The 20,365-nt window shown below is 40.1% G+C and overlaps 1 protein-coding gene across 1 annotated transcript in view; it reads left to right on the forward strand.

Moving 5' to 3' along the window:
• LOC124962941 (dynein axonemal heavy chain 6-like) overlaps positions 1–20,365 on the forward strand; it is a 292,982-nt gene that overhangs the window by 264,966 nt on the left and 7,651 nt on the right. The window contains 2 exon segments of the mRNA XM_047522202.1: positions 777–928; positions 3,666–3,888. Coding sequence (XP_047378158.1) covers positions 777–928; positions 3,666–3,888 — 375 coding nt within the window.

A 20,365-nucleotide genomic window follows, 5' to 3' on the forward strand; every position in this document is an offset into this window, starting at 1 on the left:
CATGTTTATAGTAGCACAATTCACAATAGCCAAACTATGGAACCAGGCTAAGGGTCCATCAACAGAAGACTGGGTAAAGAAAATGTGGCATATATATACAATGGAATTTTATTCAGACATAAAGAAAAATGAAATTATGCCATTTGCATAAAAATAGGTGAACTTGAGAACATTTATTAAAAAAATAAACCAAACTCAGAAAGTCAAGGTTCATATATTTTCTTTCATATATGGAATCTAGAGTGGAAAAAAAAGAAAAGAAAAATGAGGAGGGCTCTCATGAAAATCAAAGAGAAATCAGTTTGACAGAGGAAAGGGAAGAGGGAGTGAGGAGGGGAGGGAAAGAAAATACTGGGGAATGATATTGATCAAATTATATTGTTAAATTGCATACATATATAAATTTGTAACAATGAATCCCACCATTATGTACATCTATAATGCACTAATTTAAAAATATGGAAAAAATAGAAAGGGATATTTGGCCATAAATCTTTCTCACCAGTTTGTCTCATGTCAGGGCCATTGACTTCAGAGTTGACCTTCTTTCCTCTCTTCCCAACCATGATCAGAATTTGTACATCTTTTGGATCCTTACCAACCAGCATGACCCCCCAGTTCATATATGAATTAATTTCTAGTAGAGTGGTAATAGTTGCATTTTCTATGGAGAGGAAGCTCTCTAATGCTAGAACAATCTAGTTGGGGAGAGGGGTACAGTGTGTGTGGAGTAGCAGTGTTGTCTAGAACCAGTCTTCTGGTTTTCATATTTACAGGAACTCTTCAAAACCATGCTCGGAAATACAATTTACCTATAGATGAACTGAGTTTCAAGTACAACTTTATTCCTTCCTACCGGGATCAAGCTGCAGTAATAGAAGCTGCCAAGACCATACAGTTTGGACAGGAACTGCCCATGGACCTAGAGGTATTGTTTGCTTACCTGGCTGTTATGGCAAAAAACTTCTATCCCACTGTATTCAAGAATTCAGCCAGTCTCCCTTGCCCCAACCTCCTACCACCTCCCATTTGCAGGAGAAGGAGAGGCAGAATGTTAATTACACTCCGAAGACAAGCTCCCCCATTGGCAATGACTAGATGGGAACTGCCTAAATTTAGTCTGATTTAGAGTAACTTTTCTAAGCAATACTATTTTATTTCTTAGAAACATATGGTGACTTTTTCCATCTTGCAGAGATAATATAGCAAGACAGTTAAAAACAAGCGCTTCACAATCAAACAAACCTGAGTTTGAATTCTGATGCTCCCCACCATCAGCTGTGTGTGCTGGAGCCATTGCTAACATGTCTACACTTCACCATCTTCATCTGTAAAATGGGGCCAATGACACCAACCTCAGAGTTGAGTGCAGTGTAAATGAAATGGCAAATGTCATGTGACCACATAGCACTCCAATAATAAATTACTAGTATTAGAGACTAAATCCACTCAGTTACCTCCTAGCAAAACTGATACGCTAGCTTTATACATTTTCTAGCTATAGCCTCTTTTGATAACTAGTAGGAAGGTGCTATGGAAGCAGTTTACTCAGTTAGTGCAGTAATTCTCAGTGTGCAGTCCCCAGACCAGCAGCAACAGCATCACCAAGGAATTATTAGAAATGTAAATTCCCAGGCCCCATTCCAGACCTACTGAATCAGTTCTCCATGCTGGAACCCAGAAATCTATACTTTAATAAATGCCACAGGTAATTCTTAGCCCATTAAAATTTGAGAACCACAGCTCCAAAATATGAGTAATTCTCAACTTTGGCTGAATTAGAATCACCAGATGAACTATTTAAACATCCCAGGTCACACTCTGATCACATCAGAATTTCTGGAGTAGTTCCAGGCATTGTTTTTGTTCTGTTTTGTTTTAAGATCCCCTAGGGTGTCTACTGGAGGCACTCAGGGACAAGAACTGCCACTTGATCTGTGCTGCCGGGGTTAGATGTGCAGAGATACTGATGCGGGAAGGGAGCCTCTGCCTCTAAGCATCTCTCCACCCAGCGTGCCTTATAAATAATATTTTTTCTATATGTGCCATGAGATCAAAGACCTGGTCCTGATTGCTTTTGTCAAGAAACTGTTCTCTAATCAATCAGAATAGTTGGGGTGAATGACTCATGAAAATTTCCTTAAAACATCATGATCTTTATTAGTAGAAATTGCTTCTGGGTAATTGAATCAGTATCCCAACATTAATCTAATTAGATACTTTTTCTGATTAGCAAAACATAAAAAGTCAGCCATATTCATGACTTATTCTATGAAATACTATAAGGTGAAAGCCTCTTAGTTGCCTGTATCTTCAAATAATAATGAAAAGGCATACATGATTAAAGAAATTTGTTTTAGGATCAAAATAATTTTCAAATTTAGGAGAAAATAAATTTAGAGATGCACTCCTCATTATTTTGAGACCCTTCTTGGACAGAATGGTGTCCCAGGCCCATATCAGGAATAATTAAGGTAGCAGGAGGGAAAAACAACACCTACATAAAAGCTCTCACCAAAACTTTCCAGGATAGTGACCCTGCTATGAGCATGGCATACTCTCTCTGCCACAGAGGCTGCCTAACAGTTTACAGTGACCACCAGGACTTCTCATGCTCCACCCCAGCCATTCTGTGCACTAAACCATAACAATGCCTTAGAATCTCTGAGCTCTCTGGAGACCTCAGATTGTCTAACTGGCCTGTCTTTTGATCCACCCAGAAAATGTTTGAAAAAGACAGCCAGGGTATATGCTTAGACAGCTTGTCATCTGTTACAAACAGGCAGGAAGACTGGCAGCCAATTTGCCATCTTTGTGCCACTTAGGAAAAATCTCTCCCTCTGTGTGGATGCCAGATGGCTCCTATACATGGTTTGGCAAGAAGGTGACAAGATGACTTTCAGACAACCCTACATCTACATAGCAGCTAAGAAAACAGGAAGCCCACCTCACCCTGCTGCACCCAAGAAACAGAAGGTTAAGGACACCAAACAGCAGACCGCCCCAAAAGAATTCATTCATTATAACCTGGACTACATATTGCCCACAATACTTAATCCTCTGTCCACAGGCATAGGTCTCCTTTTATTCAAAGGTTCAGGCCCAGGCCCAGAATTGGAAAATGTCACATATGTACACTTGGAGACATCCAATCCCAGGACTCTAAAGGACAGGGTCTCTCTTCTCTTTCCCCCTTTCAATAGTAACATTAAAAAGCAATCATATTTCATTAAGTGGAAAGAAAGAAAAGAAAGGAATTTTCCTTAAAGACTGCAAATATTATTGCAGACATACAATCTGTCTTCAAAGATGGCATCCACATTCATGCAAGACCTTGCTAAGAATAACAGATAATAATCCCACCACTCTTATCCTACTCACTTCCCAAGAGAAAGGGAAAGCTATTTTATCATACTATCAGAAAGCCCATAAATGGACTTCCTAGGGGCATCCCTATTGACATCCTGGTGGGGTATGGAAAGTATGAGATTTGATATCAAACTGAGAAGCAAATTATTTTACCTCTCAGACCCTTGAGATGCCCCTCTTTAAAATATAGTAACAATAATTTTAGGGGGTTTTTTAGAATTATTTGTTAAGGATGTGACTGGCCCTAACTGCTGATCATCTTCTCCTCCTCTCACCTCTAAACTTGCATCTTTCAGTTACCCTCTCCTGAGGATGGTGTTCTTGTTCATGGGATGTTTATGGATGCTTCTCGATGGGATGATGAGGCAATGGTAATAGAAGATGCCTTGCCTGGACAGATGAATCCAATGCTACCTGTGGTGCATTTTGAACCACAACAAAACTACGAGCCAGATCCAACACTTTACCATTCCCCACTCTATAAAACAGGGGCCCGGGCAGGAACACTCTCAACTACAGGTAAGGATGTTCTTAAGATTAGTACAAATAATTATCAAATAAAAACTTCAATGGAAGCCCAAACACTAGCTGTAATGCACAAGGGAGTTCTCTGGTCAATTAACTAGACTTAAAATAAGGCCACCTGTAACTTAGGATTTTACAAATGTTATAAATTGTGTTTGTTCTAATATTGAGTGTAGATTGACATTACAAAATTAATGCTTATTTCTGTTAGAATATAATAAGTAGAAAATATAGTTTAATGAGCAGAGACTTCCAGTATCAAAATGCTTAACTAAAGGAATACCAAAATATCTCTCTCTCTCTCTCTCTCTCTCTCTCTCTCTCTCTCTCTCGCACTCAAATTCATTTTGAGTCATCTAAGAAAAGAGGTGTTTAAAATGAACAGATAAATGGAAAGCTCTGTTGCAAAACTCTGGATCTAAAACTCAGACACAACCCTGAAAAAAGAAAGCAGATAGAAAGGAAACCATCTCAAAGAAAAGCTGAGAAACAGTTAAAGAATGAACAGAAAAAAAAAGTTCCTCAAAATACAGCACCATGTGATAGGAAAAATTAACATTTTGAAAAGAGCCAGAAACTCTAATATTTCTCTAGTAAGAAACCTAGAAGTGAGGAGAATGGAAAGGAGGGCATATTTGAAAAAAATAATTGTTGATAATCTTCCAAAACTAAAGAAACTCTTGCATTCTTTGATTAAGAGATCTCACAAAGTAGGGGGGTGATTTTTTAAATTTTTTTATTATAAACAAATGGGGTACAACTTCTTTCTATGTTTGTACATGAAGTAGAGGCATACCATTTGTGTAATCATACATTTACATGGGGTAATAGTGTTTGATTCATTCTGTTATTTTTTTTCCTTCCCCCCACCCCTCCCACCCTTCTTTTCCCTCTATACAGTCCCTCCTTCCTCCATTCTTGCCTCCCTCCCACCCCCCATTATGTATCATCATCTGCTTATCAGCCAGATCATTCATCCTTTGGTTTTTGAGATTGGCTTATATCACTTAGCATGATATTCTCCAATTTCATCCATTTGCCTGCAAATGCCACAATTTTATTATTCTTTATGGCTGAGTAATATTCCATTGCATACATATACCACAGTTTCTTTATCCATTCATCAATTGAAGGACATCTAGGATGGTTCCACAATCTGGCTATTGTGAATTGAGCAGCTAGGAACATTGATGTGGCTGCATCACTGTAGTATGCTGATTTTAAGTCCTTTGGGTATAGGCCAAGGAGTGGGATAGCTGGGTCAAATGGTGGTTCCATTCCAAGTTTTCTGAGGAATCTCCACATTGCTTTCCAGAGCGGCTGCACTAATTTGCAACCCCACCAGCAATGTATGAGCGTACCTTTTTCCCCACATCCTCGCCAACACCTATAATTGCTTGTATTCTTGATAATCGCCATTCTAATTGGGGTGAGATGGAATCTTAGGGTAGTTTTGACTTGCATTTCTCTTATTACTAGAGATGTTGAACATTTTTTTCATATATCTGTTGATTGCTTGTAAATCTTCTTCTGTGAAGTGTCTTCATTTCCTTAGCCCATTTGTTGATTGGGTTATTTGTATTCTTGGTGTAGAGTTTTTTGAGTTCTTTATATATTCTGGAAATTAGGGCTCTGAAGTATGAGTGGCAAAGATTTTCTCCCACTCTGTAGATTCCCTCTTCACATTGCTGATAGTTTCCTTTGTTGAGAGAAAGCTTTTTAGTTTGAATCTATCCCGGTTACTAATTCTTGCTTTGATTTCTTTTGCTATGGGAGTCATGTTAAGGAAGTCTGATCCTAAGACAACATGTTGAAGATTTGGCCATATTTTTCTTCTATAAGATGCAGGGTCTCTGGTCTGATTCCAAGGTCCTTAATCCATTTTGAGTTGATTTTTGTGCAGGGTGAGAGATAGGGGTTTAGTTTCATGCTGTTGCTTATGAATTTCCAGTTATCTCAGCACCATTTGTTGAAGAGGCTATCTTTTCTCCATTGCATATTTTTGGCACCTTTGTCTAATATGAGAAAACTGTATTTATTTGGGTTTGTGTCCGTGTCCTCTATTCTGTACCATTGATCTACCTGTCCACTTTGGTACCAACAGCATGCCATTTTTGTTACTATTGCTTTGTAGTGTGGTTGAAGGTCTGGTATTGCGATACCCCCTGCTTCACTCTTCCTGCTAAGGATTGCTTTAGCTATTCTGGGTTTCTTATTCTTCCAGATGAATTTCATAATTGCTTGCTCTATTTCTGTAAGGTACATCATTGGGATTTTAATTGGAATTGCATTGAATCTGTATAGCACTTTCGGTAGTATGGCCATTTTGACAATATTAATTCTTCCTATCCAAGAACATGGGAGATCTTTCCATCTTCTAAGGTTTTCTTTAATTTCTTTCTTTAGTGTTCTGTAGTTCTCATTGTAGAGGTCTTTCAACTCTTTTGTGAGATTGATTCCCAAATACTTTATTTTTTTCGAAGCTATTGTGAATGGGGTAGTTTTCCTAATTTCTCTTTCTGAAGATTCATCGCTTATGTATAAAAATGCATTAGATTTATGTGCATTGATCTTATATCCTGCTCCTTTACTGAATTCACTTATGAGATCTAGAAGTTTTCTGGTGGAATTTCCTGGTTCCTCTAAGTATACCATCATATCATCAGCAAATAGGGATAGTTTGAGTTCTTCTTTTCCTACTCGTATCCCTTTAATTTCTTTGGTCTGTCTAATTGCTCTGGCTAGAGTTTCGAGGACAATGTTGAATAGAAGTGGTGAAAAAGGGCATCCCTGCCTTGTTCCAGTTTTTAGGAGGAATGCTTTCAGTTTTTCACCATTTAGAATGATATTGGCCATGGATTTAGCATAGATGGTCTTTACAATGTTAAGGGATGTTTCCACTGTCCCTTTTTTAGTGTTTTGAGCATGAAGGGGTGCTGTATTTTATCAAATGCTTTTTCTGCATCTATCAAAATATTCATGTGATTCTTGACTTTAAGTCTGTTGATATGGTGAATTACATTTATTGATTTGCAGATGTTGAACCAACCCTGCATCCCTGGATAAAACCCCCTTGATTGTGGTGCACTATTTTTTTAATATATTTTTGTGTTCAATTTGCTAACATTTTGTTGAGAATTTTTGCATCAATGTTCATTAAGGATATTGGTCTGAAATTTTCTTTCCTCGATGTGTCTCTGTCTGGTTTAGGTATCAGGGTGATAATTGGCTTCATAGAATGAGTTTGGAAGGGTTCCCTCCTCTTCTATTTCATGGAATACTTTGAGAAGTATTGGAATCAGCTCTTCTTTAAAGATTTTGTAGAACTAGGCTGAGAACACATCTGGTCCCAGACTTTTCTTTGTTGGTAGGCTTTTGATGACTATGATCGCCCACCGCCCGTGGGGACAATCACAACGCGTATGCTCTTCTTGATCACAGGAACCAAAAAGGGCTTTATTCCACAAGTCTCAGACTTATATTGAGAACATCAGCCTATCAGAGAGTAGACTACCAGGAAAGTCAGCCTATCAAGGAACAGTCTCCAGGCAGATACCAGGATTGCCTCATGTACAACAGCCAACCAGAGTTACTTCCTAAAACTTGTATATGAGTGCAGCTATGTCTGGCAAGCTGCCAGGCACCATCTTAGAGATCAGGCCACGATGCAGCTCTGGGGCCCTCAGAGCCCGCCCCTGACATCTCCCCCTTATTCTTTAAATAAAGAAAAGATGACTTGGGACCATGCCTGTCTTAGGTTGTCCAGGCAAATTACATCCTTACCCGTCATTGGAATTCTGACCTCCAGGCGTCAGAACCCTGTCCTAGGTTGGTATGCATTTCCACGGATCTTACCCATCTTTGACTACTGGTCCAGCATGCTTAGCCATACTTGGGGGGATGTGCCTGTCTCAACAGCTGTCAAAGCCTGTACTATAGCCCGTCGATGACATCAGGCATCCTGGCAAACTCTGATTTGGCTGCATATAACATAGGCTATCCCTAAGCAGATAATAATCAGTACAGCTACTGTTCCAGCCCACTGTTTTGTCAATCCCAGGGCTTTAGATACCGATGCAACTTGAATCCTGGTGGCATTGACTCTGAGTATTTCAGCTCGTAACTGACTGCTGAAATTATCAAACATAGATGACCAACTGCCAGTAAGGTAGACAGATTTTTAGATAACATAGCCACAGAACTAAGGTTATTATAAGCAATAGGGGTGACACACACTGCTCTTAAAGGATAAACACATCCCAGTCCCAAAAGTTCTTGTAAGACCTCCACTTGTTCTTGTAGTAAGTCTACTCTTTGATTTACAAGGAGTATGGCTGCTGTTAGATGTTGGTTTAGGGTCTCTTTAGTCTGTAAGGCTGCAGCTGTATTTTCAGCCAAGTGATTGTTGTTGCTGTCTGTATGGTTGTGTCAATGCTACTGCTGCGGTTGCGGCTGCCACTGCAGAGACTGCTACCATGGCGACCATGACCGCTGTGATGCCAAAATCTCTCCTGTTTCTTTTTTTTTTTTTTTTTTTTTTTTTTGGTTTTTTTGTTTTTTATTGTAAACAAATGGGATACATGTTGTTTCTCTGTTTGTACATGGCGTAAAGGCATACCATTTGTGTAATCATAAATTTACATAGGGTAATGTTGTTTGATTCATTCTGCCATTTTTTCCCTTCCCCCCTCCCCTCCCACCCCTCCCCTCCATCTATACAGTCCTTCCTTCCTCCATTCCTGCCCCCCTCCCTAAACCCAACTCCAACCCCAACACTAACCCTTCCCACCCCCCATTATGTGTCATCATCCACTTATTAGCGATATCATTCTTCCTTTGGTTTTTTGAGATTGGCTTATCTCACTTAGCATGATATTCTCCAGTTTCATCCATTTGCCTGCAAATGCCATAATTTTATCATTCTTTATGGCTGAGTAATATTCCATTGTATATGTATACCACATTTTCTTTATCTATTCATCAACTGAAGGACATCTAGGTTGGTTCCACAATCTGGCTATTGTGAACTGAGCAGCTATGAACATTGATGTGGCTGTATCTCTGTAATATGCTGATTTTAAGTCCTTTGGGTATAAACCAAGGAGTGGGATAGCTGGGTCAAATGGTGGTTCCATTCCAAGTTTTCTAAGGAATCTCCATACTGCTTTCCAGAGTGGCTGCACTAATTTGCAGCCCCACCAGCAATGTAAGAGTGTACCTTTCTCCCCACATCCTCGCCAACACCTGTTGTTGCTTGTATTCTTGATAATCGCCATTCTAATTGGGGTGAGATGGAATCTTAGGGTGGTTTTGATTTGCATTTCTCTTATTACTAGAGATGTTGAACAATTTTCCATATGTTTGTTGATTGCTTGTAGATCTTCTTCTGTGAAGTGTCTATTCATTTCTTTAACCCATTTGTCAATTGGATTATTTACATTCTTGGTGTAGAGTGTTTTGAGTTCTTTATAGATTCTGGAGATTAGCGCTCTATCTGAAGTATGATTGGCAAAGATTTTCTCCCACTCTGTAGGCTCTTTCTTCGCATTGCTGATAGTTTCCTTTGCTGAGAGAAAGCTTTTTAGTTTGAATCTATCCCAGGTATTAATTCTTGCTTTTATTTCTTGTGCTATGGGAGTCCTGTTGAGGAAGTCTGGTCCTAAGCCGACATGTTGAAGCTCTGGACCTACTTTTTCTTCTATAAGATGCAAGGTCTCTGGTCTGATTCCGAGATCCTTAATCCATTTTGAGTTTAGTTTCGTGCATGGTGAAAGATATGGGTTTAGTTTCATTCTGTTGCATATGGATTTCCAATTCTCCCAGCACCATTTGTTGAAGAGGCTATCTTTTCTCCATTGCATATTTTTGGCCCCTTTGTCTAGTATGAGAAAATTGTATTTATTTGGGTTTGTGTCCGTGTCCTCTATTCTGTACCATTGATCCACCTTTCTATTTTGGTACCAACAGCATGCCATTTTTGTTACCATTGCTTTGTAGTAGAGTTGAAGATCTGGTATTGCGATACCCCCTGCTTCACTCTTCCTGCTAAGGATTGCTTTAGCTATTCTGGGTTTCTTATTCTTCCAGATGAATTTCATAATTGCTTGCTCTATTTCTGTAAGGTACATCATTGGGATTTTAATTGGAATTGCATTGAATCTGTATAGCACTTTCGGTAGTATGGCCATTTTGACAATATTAATTCTTCCTATCCAAGAACATGGGAGATCTTTCCATCTTCTAAGGTTTTCTTTAATTTCTTTCTTTAGTGTTCTGTAGTTCTCATTGTAGAGGTCTTTCAACTCTTTTGTGAGATTGATTCCCAAATACTTTATTTTTTTCGAAGCTATTGTGAATGGGGTAGTTTTCCTAATTTCTCTTTCTGAAGATTCATCGCTTATGTATAAAAATGCATTAGATTTATGTGCATTGATCTTATATCCTGCTCCTTTACTGAATTCACTTATGAGATCTAAAAGTTTTCTGGTGGAATTTCCTGGTTCCTCTAAGTATACCATCATATCATCAGCAAATAGGGATAGTTTGAGTTCTTCTTTTCCTACTCGTATCCCTTTAATTTCTTTGGTCTGTCTAATTGCTCTGGCTACAGTTTCAAGGACGATATTGAATAGAAGTGGTGAAAGAGGGCATCCCTGCCTTGTTCCAGTTTTTAGAGGGAATGCTTTCAGTTTTTCACCATTTCGAATGATATTAGCCATGGGTTTAGCGTAGATGGCCTTTACAATGTTAAGGAATGTTCCCACTATCCCTATTTTTTCTAGTGTTTTGAGCATGAAGGGGTGCTGTATTTTATCAAATGCTTTTTCTGCATCTATTGAAATAATCATGTGATTCTTGACTTTAAGTCTATTGATATGGTGAATTACATTTATTGATTTCCTGATGTGGAACCAACCTTGAATCCCTGGGATGAAACCCACTTGATCATGGTGCACTATCTTTTTAATGTGTTTTTGTATGCGATTTGCTAAAATTTTGTTTAGAATTTTTGCGTCGATGTTCATTAAGGATATTGGTCTGAAATTTTCTTTCCTCAATGTGTCTCTGTCTGGTTTAGGAATCAGGGTAATATTGGCTTCATAGAATGAGTTTGGGAGAGTTCCCTCCTCTTCTATTTTCTGGAATACTTTGAAAGTATTGGAATGAGCTCTTCTTTAAAAGTTTTGTAGAACTCAGCTGAGAACCCTTGTGGTCCTGGACTTTTCTTTGTTGGAAGGCTTTTGATGACTTCTTCTATTTCATTACTTGAAATTGGTCTATTTAAATTGTGTATGTCCTCCTCGTTCAGTTTAGGCAATTCATATGTCTCTAGAAACCTGTTGATGTCTTCGAAATTTTCTATTTTATTGGAGTATAGATTTTCAAAATAGCTTCTAATTATGTTTTGTATTTCAGTCGTGTCTGTTGTGATATTTCCTTGTTCATTCCGAATTTTAGTGATTTGGGTTTTCTCTCGTCTTCTCTTTGTTAGTGTGGCTAAAGGTTTATCAATTTTGTTTATTTTTTCGAAGAACCAACTATTTATTTTGTCAATTTTTTGTATTGTTTCTTTTGTTTCAATTTCGTTGATTTCAGCTCTGAGTTTAACTATTTCCTGTCTTCTACTACTTTTGGTGTTGGTCTGTTCTTCTTTTTCTAGGGCTTTGAGCTGTAGTGTTAGGTCATTTATTTTTTGAGTTTTACTTCTTTTATTAAATGCGCTCCATGAAATAAATCTTCCTCTAAGTACTGCTTTCATAATGTCCCAGAGATTTTGATATGATGTTTCTTTGTTCTCGTTTACCTCTAAGAATTTTTTAATTTCCTTCCTAATATCTTCTGTTATCCATTCATCATATAGTAGCATATTGTTTAATCTCCAGGTGTTGGAGTAGTTTCTGTTTTTTACTCTTTCATTAATTTGTAACTTCAATCCATTATGATCTGATAGAATACAAGGTAGTGTCTCTATCTTCTTGTATTTGCTGACATTAGCTTTGAGGCATAATATATGGTCTATTTTAGAGAAGGATCCATGTGCTGCTGAGAAGAAAGTGTATTCGCTCTTGGTTGGATGGTATATTCTATAAATGTCTGTTAAGTCTAAATTATTGATTGTGTTATTGAGATCTATGGTTTCTTTGTTCAATTTTTGTTTGGAAAATCTGTCCAGTGGTGAAAGAGGCATGTTAAAATCACCTAGTATTATTTTGTTATGGTCTATTTGGTTTCTAAAATTGAGAAGGATTTGTTTAAATACATGGATGAGCCACTGTTTGGGGCATAGATGTTTATGATTGTTATAACTTGCTGATTTATGCTTCCCTTAAGCAGTATGAAATGTCCTTCTTTATCCCTTCTGACTAACATTGGCTTGAAGTCCACATTATCTGAAATGAGGATGGATACTCCAGCTTTTTTGCTGAGTCCATGTGCATGGTATGTTTTTCCCCATCCTTTCACCTTTAGTCTATGGGTATCTCTTTCTATGAGGTGAGTCTCTTGCAGGCAACATATTGTTGGATCTTTCTTTTTAATCCAATCTGCCAGTCTATGTCTTTTGATTGATGAATTCAGGCCATTAACATTCAGGGTTATTATTGAGATATGATTTGTATTCCTGGTCATTTGGTTCATATTTAAAATTTTTGACACATCTTGGTTCCTCCTTTATTTGACAGTTCCTTTAGGATAATTCCTCCCTTTGCTGATTTGCTTCTTTGTTTTTTGTCTCTTCCTCATGAAATATTTTGCTGAGAATGTTTTGTAATGCTGGCTTTCTTTTTGTAAATTCTTTTAGTTTTTGTTTATCATGGAAGGATTTTATTTCATCGTCAAATTTGAAGGTAAGTTTTGCTGGGTATAAGATTCTTGGTTGGCATCCGTTTTCTTTCAGAGCTTGAAACATGTTGTTCCAGGCCCTTCTAGCTTTTAGGGTCTGGATTGAAAAATCTGCTGATATCCATATTGGCTTCCCCCAGAATGTAATTTGGTTCTTTTCTCTCACAGCCTTTAAAATTCTGTCTTTATTTTGTATGTTAGGTATTTTCATTATAATGTGCCTTGGTGTGGGTCTGTTGTAATTTTGTGTATTTGGAGTCCTATAAGCCTCTTGGACTTGATTTTCCATTTCATTCTTCAGATTTGGGAAATTTTCTGATATTATTTCTTCAAATAGATTGTTCATTCCTTTGGTTTGTTTCTCTAAGCCATCCTCAATCCCAGTAATTCTCAAATTTGGCCTTTTCATGATATCCCATAGTTCTTGCAGATTCTGTTCATGATTTCTCACCATCTTCTCTGTTTGTTCAACTTTGTTTTCGAGGTTAAATATTTTGTCTTCAATATCTGAAGTTCTGTCTTCCAGCTGTTCTATCCTATTGGTTATGCTTTCTGTGGAGTTCTTAATTTGGTTTATTGTTTCCTTCATTTCAAGGATTTCTGTTTGGTTTTTTTTCAATATCTCTAGCTCTTTATTGAAATGATCTTTTGCTTCCTGAATTTGCTCTGTTAACTGTCGATTGGTGCGATCGTTCAATGCCTGCATTTGCTCTTTCATCTCATCGTTTGCTTCCCTAATCATTTTAATTATGTACATTCTGAACTCCCTTTCTGTCATTTCTTCTGCCATGCTGTCGTTGGATTTTATTGATGTAACATCTAGATTTGTTTGGGGCATTTTTTTCCCTTGTTTTCTCATATTGTTCAGGGATCAGTGGGTCATTAAGATATTGCAGATTTCCTCTATCAACTTATAATGTCCCTGAAGATTGCTAGTATATCCCCTCTTATCCTTCAGTAGCCTGAAGTCTTGGAGGAGGTTGATAATGCAGAGCTCTACGAAGAAGCTGCCTCTCTAGGGGTGGTGACCCTCAGGTGGCGTATATTCCCTGCTAGTGGGCAGAGGTGCCTCCACTTGTTGACCAATGGTCATCCAATGGGGAACTAGGCTGTGGGCTGAGACAATTCCTGTTTGTGCCTGTGTCTCTGGTTTTACTGTCCCTGTGGGAAAACCTCCCCTGGCCGGGAAGACTCACTCGGTGGGGACATCTCGCTGGTCAGTTGCCCTCCTAGAGGTTCCCCTCGATCTACAACTACCGCCTGGGCTGGGCTGTCTTCCTCTGCAATGATCCCAGGGGCCCGAACCTACGTCCTGGGCCTGGGAGCCTCACCCTTCACAGGCGAGTCTCCTTAGGGTGCCTCTCCCAGAGAATCTTCCCGCCGCCCTGGAAACTTCGCTCCGCCCCTAGGCGAGTCTCTGTGCGGCTCCTCCAGCAAGAAGCCACCTAGCTCCTGGGACCCTGCTCTGCACCAATAGCCTGGCTATGCAGCCCCTCCCCTGAACCACCACCTGGAGCGTTGCACAATAGCTCCGAGACCCAGAGACCCGCCACACACCTCTTCCTCCGGACAGCCGCCCGGTCTCCGACGCAGTCACCAGGAGTCCAAACAACCCACTTCGGGTCTCCTCCTCCCGCCAACCACCCGCAGCCCCAGGCAGTCACTCCAAGTCCAAGTGACCCGCCCCGTTCTTCCTCCTCCTCCTCCTCGGGGTAGCCCCCTGGGTGTTCAGGAGCGGTGGCTCCGAGACCAAGCGACTCACCACGCTCCTCCTCCAGGCAGGCCACAGGTGTTCAGGAGCGGTCGCCTCTAGTCCAATCAACTCACCACTCGCCTCCTCCTCTGGCAACCACCTGCGGCCCTGATGCAGTCACTCCCAGACCAAGCGACCCACCGCTCTCCTCCTCCAGGCAGGCCACCAGTGTTCTGGAGCAGTTGTTCTGAGTTCAAACAGCTTGCCATGCCGCTCCTCCTCTGGCAACTGCCTGTGGCTCTGATGCAGTCACTCCTAGGTTAAGCAACCTGCCGCGCTCCTCCTCTTCCTCCGGGCAACCTCCTGGTGTTCAGGAGCGCTCGCTCTGAGTCCAAACAGCTCACCACGCAGCTCCTCCTCTGGCAACCACCCGTGGCTCTGATGCAGTCACTCCCAGACCAAGTGACCCGCTGCGCTCCTCCTCCTCCTCCGGGCAACCCCCCGGTGTTCAGAAGCGGTCGCTCTGGGTCCAAACAGCTCGCCACGCAGCCCCTCCTCAGGCAGTCACCCGGAGCCCCAGTGGTTGCTCGAGTCCAAGCGCTGTGCTGAGCCGCCTCCTGTACGATGATCCCAGTTGTCCGTGTTTACCGCTTCAGCAGGGGGAGGGGCGTCTCGCCGAGCTACTCCACTTCACAAATTCCCTGTGTTCCGGGACTACCGCCCCATCCGGGACACCTCCCCAAAGGGAGAGACTCACCCGTTGGCTTTGAGTTGGTACCAAGTCTCTCACTATCTCCTCTTTTGAATCTTGCGTCCTGGAGCAACGTGAAATGCAGCCGCCCTCTAGTCCGCCATCTTGGCCCCTCTCCTGTTTCTTGATAGTAACACTGGCAATTCCGCATCTGTAACAGAGACTGGGACTGGTAGGAAGGTAGGAACACACATTAAGTCTGCCAGCGGGAACCTAAAAGCATTCCAACATTGAGAGATAGCACAAATCTGAAGTACAATTGAGAGAAGCAGTTGTTTCGTTAGTTAGCAGAAACATAAAAAGGGGGAAACACACAAACTGGGGTAGGTGGAAAGGTACATAATTGAACTGTTCCTCCTAAGAGACTAAAAAGAGATTGTAAGTTAGTTCAAGGGGGGAAAGGCTACTTGTTGGTAGCATTGGCACTGGTCGAGTTAGTCGCTCAGGAACCCAGATAGGCGATGTTTTATCCTGTGCAAACACACAAACCAAGCTGCGGCTCCAGTAAAGCACCGGGTCCGGGCCGTTCCATTGTCCTGTAAGAACATCCTTTCATTTTACCGTTGCTCTATCATGTTGTTTATGATTGCCATGTCTCTCAGCGGCAGAGTGACCCTCATTATCCAGAGTTAAAAAATTTAAAATAAAGAGGCAAAGAGAAAGTTTATCTTTAGGGGACCTGAAGGTCTCCCCTATTCCCCCTTTTTGTTTATAAAGAGTATTTTTGAGGGTGAGATGTGCACATTAAAGTCCGTAAAGGATGAAAAATAGTAGAGTTTGAGGCAATAAGCCCTGCACATTAAACTATCTGAGTAAGAGTTCTGTTTGTTGAGCAGAAGAGTTAGGGAACAAATAGCTCCAGTCCCTGTTTTGGATCCATCAGTGAAAATCACAGGAGCCTTATGAATAGGTTGTTGTCTGGTAACTCTTGGGAATATTACAGAATTAGCTTGAGTGGAGCATCTAACAACAGTCCAAGAATCCATGAAATTACATAACCAAGAAAGTTGATGCTTATCATAGGGAATAATGATAGTAGCTGGATGAATTCCAAACACTGTGATAGATGATTTAAGTGCCTTTAAGATTACTTGAGCTACTGCTTCAGGGTAGGGTAAGAGAGTTTTATTGGTTACCATTACAGACAAGTTTAGTTTGGAGAATAGCAGCTTGATAAATTCCCTGTTTTAAAAACTTGTATACCTGGAAAATATGAACACATTTAATATACAAAGAGTGACCATTTCACAATTACCTTGACACTTATCTTACCAAATTTAGTTTTTAAAGAAAAATTTAGACTCTATAACGTAGTACAATACTCTAACAGTTGCTTAACCATAATTGTATAAACCCCTTAATTTTTCTAAAGAATAAAACTTAATAGACACAAAGTTAAGAGTAAATTAGTGTTTCTAAGAAATCCTTGTTATTTTACCATGTCATTTTACCATATAGATTAAACTTTGGTTTATATTAGAACATTAGTATTTCACCTTAGGAAAAACCTTAAATAGCTTTAAATGTTTCACATACATACAACCAACTTAGTTACATGCAAACTTGTTGAAACTTGCCCTTTACTTACATAGACTTTCTTAGCACTTACTTAGACCCTCATTTATTTCATCACACAAGCACTTTCTTACCCAGAAACATTTCCTTTTCCCTTTTACTAAATATATTTCCATACCCAGAACCTTTATTTTCTCTTTCCTGTTGACCCCTTTTTGTTCACATTCTGAAACAACTCTTATGAAATATCTAAATTTAAAAAAATTACTCTATTTTAATAAGATTAAATATTTTGTTGTTTATAGTACTCTAATTGAAACACAGTTGAAACTTTTAATCCCATGCATGTCAACTCTAATTATTTTGTAAAAACCAAGATATCAGACAAGTGTCCTGAACAGTATTTGCCATCTTTTTCTTGTTGAAGGAAAGTCCTAGAAAAATTGATGTTAAACATTTTATTAACATCAACATTTTATTAATTTGACCACCTAAAGACTTGTGAGTTATTTTCAAGACATTTTACTTCTATTAGTTTACCCAAATTAAATTGAACCTTTTTAAATCACGTGAATTAAAAGTATTTGGATCCATTTTTAAATTTTAATTTTAGGAGCGCTCAGTTTTGATACAGACAAAACATGACATCAGACAGCACGACATACACATAACACAAAATCAAAGGCCTTGAAACTTTATAGGTGAATCTCCATTGCAATGTAACAGATGTTCAAAAACTCTAGTTGAATAAAAAAAAATAGAACTGATCAAAAAAGTCATGAGCTCAAAAAATATGTAGAATCCAAAAAAACAAGAGTCCTGGAAAAATGAAGCGGCCATTAAGTACTTTAGTAAAGCACCATAAAATTTACTTTTGCTGGAGTTCAGGTAAGACTCTTTTTGCTCTCTCTCTTTTTTTTTTTTTTTTCCTTGGGTTTGAGACCGGTCTCCTACTGAGAGTCTTCTAGCTTCCTCCATTTACATTTCAATGTAAGCTTTGACCGAGATCTGGATCTGAAAGGGGCTAAAATGTTCCAGCAGAAACTTGATGCCTAGGGCATTTTAACCCTTAATCCTGATTAGTAATCAATTCAGGTTTGGATGCAGAAAATTATGAAACAATTATCTCCCAATACTTGTGGGGCCTGGGGCTACTATATCATACTCCTTAGTAGGACATGCCACTGATGGTTGGGCTGGTTACTCCCTCCCCACCAGCGTACGTGGGACCTCATGGCAGGAGGACTAGGTGGGCTGGACCGGGGAATGGAAGCAGAAACAACTGAGTCAAAGTTGGAAGAGGAGGAGGGATTAAGATGGGGAGAAGGAGGCAGAGAAGCACAAGAAAGAAGAGACTTGAAGATAAGGAATCCTTTTCCATCTGCCCGCTCGCTTGCGGAAGCTGTGTGCCAATATCTTTGGTAGCCACAATCCACCTTCCCATGGAGCAATCTTTCATCCCTGCACAGGCCAATTTGTGATTGGTAGTCATTCCTTCCCAAACTAACATTTTAACATTTACTGGGAAGGCCATACAGGGAGGGGGGAGGTTAGAGTCTGTGAGTTCTTGCCCAGTATCATAAAATGGCCACCGGGAAGATTTCTCACCATCTGGAAGGAGGAGGGCGAGGGCTTTCATTGGAGTCTGATGTGGCCTCAGAATACAAGATGGCAGCAATGAGCCTCCCCAGGGCGGTAGTGGGCCCTCCCTATGTGTAGAGGTTGGCTGCCCTAGTGGTTCCTCAACCTTTGGAGGAGCAGATGGAGATGGATTGGGCTCCTCATTAAAGGTCTCCCAATGTTGTTTACTATGTGGCAAGTTTCTGGAAGGAGATGCAACAGGAGGAACTGGCTGGAAGCCTGCTTTGGGAGGTCCTGGAGAGAAGCAGGCCTTAAGGGCAGATAATGTAGGGTAGACTCCCAATGGGGGACCCTCCCTAAACCGATTTTCCTCTTCCTAACAAGTTGTTCTACACGATCCCATATGGACCAGTCAAAAAGATTAGTGGCAGGAAGCCAAGGAGCCACCCGAGTAAAGGTGTCCCAGGCTTTTTCTGCCTGTGTATCAGACCACTCAAGGCCACTACTCTTCAGCATGAGTCTAAGAGCTGAGAGCGCAGGGTCACCATGTGTGGTGTGTGTTTGCCCCATCTTTTCTTTAGTAGATCCTGTAATAGCAAGATTTTTTGTTCTACATAGTAAATCCTCCTCTTCATCTGAACTATCCTCACACCCAGTTTCATTTTCCTTGTCTGTCTCTGATCTTATTGATGCCCTTTCTGATGCTTTAGACCTTTCCTCTTTTATTTCCTCCAAAACCTCTTCCCCTTGTTTTATGGCCTCTCTGCATTTGGTATTAGGAGTATCTAAACACCCTCTAACTAACATCCATATGGCCATGGTTCCCAGGGGTAATGGTTTTACTCTCTCTGTCGCTCTCAAATCCTCCCCTAGAAGCTCCCATTGAGGAATATTCAGTAATCCCTCGTCCAAGAACCATGGCGCAATATCTTCCACTGTGCGTAAAAAGTTTCGGGCTGTTTTAGTTTCAAGAGGAATTCCATTGGCCTGGAGCAAATCCTTTAAGGGACCTTCCATGCGCATTCGTGACATTTCAGTGCCCATATTTCTCTATTAAACTAACAGAATGCAAAGCACTTTAACTAGCAAAACAAAAGTGAAAGCACTTACAACACTCAATCTCCGATGCTTAACCTGCGAACTTTAACTCCGTCGCTTATCCCACGAACTTTAACCTGGCCAGACTGTACTTTACTTTCCCTGTATTTACCTGATCAGTTCCTTCTTTGTAACTCGAGTTCCCGGGTTTCGGCACCACTTATGATCGCCCACTGCCCGCGGGGACAATCACAACGCGTACGCTCTTCTTGATCACAGGAACCAAAAAGGACTTTATTCCACAAGTCTCAGACTTATATTGAGAACATCAGCCTATCAGAGAGTAGACTACCAGGAAAGTCAGCCTATCAAGGAACAGTCTCCAGGCAGATACCAGGATCACCTCATGTACAACAGCCAACCAGAGTTACTTCCTAAAACTTGTATATGAGTGCAGCTATGTCTGGCAAGCTGCCAGGCACCATCTTAGAGATCAGGCCATGGTGCAGCTCTGGGGCCCTCAGAGCCCTGCCCCTGACAGAGACTTCTCTGTTTCATTACTTGAAATTGATCTATTTAAATTGTGTATGTCCTCCTGTATAGTTTAGGTAATTCATATGTGTCTAGAAAGCTGTTGATGTCTTCGAGATTTTCTATTTTGTCAGAGTATAGATTTTCAAAATAGCTTCTAATTATGTTTTGTATTTCACTCGTGTCTGTTGTGATATTTCCTTCTTCATTCCGAATTTTACTAATTTGAGTTTTCTCTCTCCTCTTTGTTAGTTTGGTTAAGGGTTTATCAATTTTGTTTATTTTTTCAAAGAACCAACTTTTTATTTTGTCAATTTTTTTGATTGTTTCTTTTGTTTCAATTTCATTGATTTCAGCTCTGATTTTAACTATTTTCTTCCTCTACTACTTTTGGTATTGCTCTGTTCTTCTTTTTCTCAGGCTTCGAACTGTAGTGTTAGGTCCTTTATTTGATGATTTTTTCTTCTTTATTGAATGCACTCCATGAAATAAATTTTCCTCTAAGTACTGCTTTCATAGTG

Source organism: Sciurus carolinensis, chromosome 13 (genome assembly GCF_902686445.1).
Source record: "Sciurus carolinensis chromosome 13, mSciCar1.2, whole genome shotgun sequence".
Taxonomy (NCBI): Eukaryota; Metazoa; Chordata; class Mammalia; order Rodentia; family Sciuridae; genus Sciurus; species Sciurus carolinensis.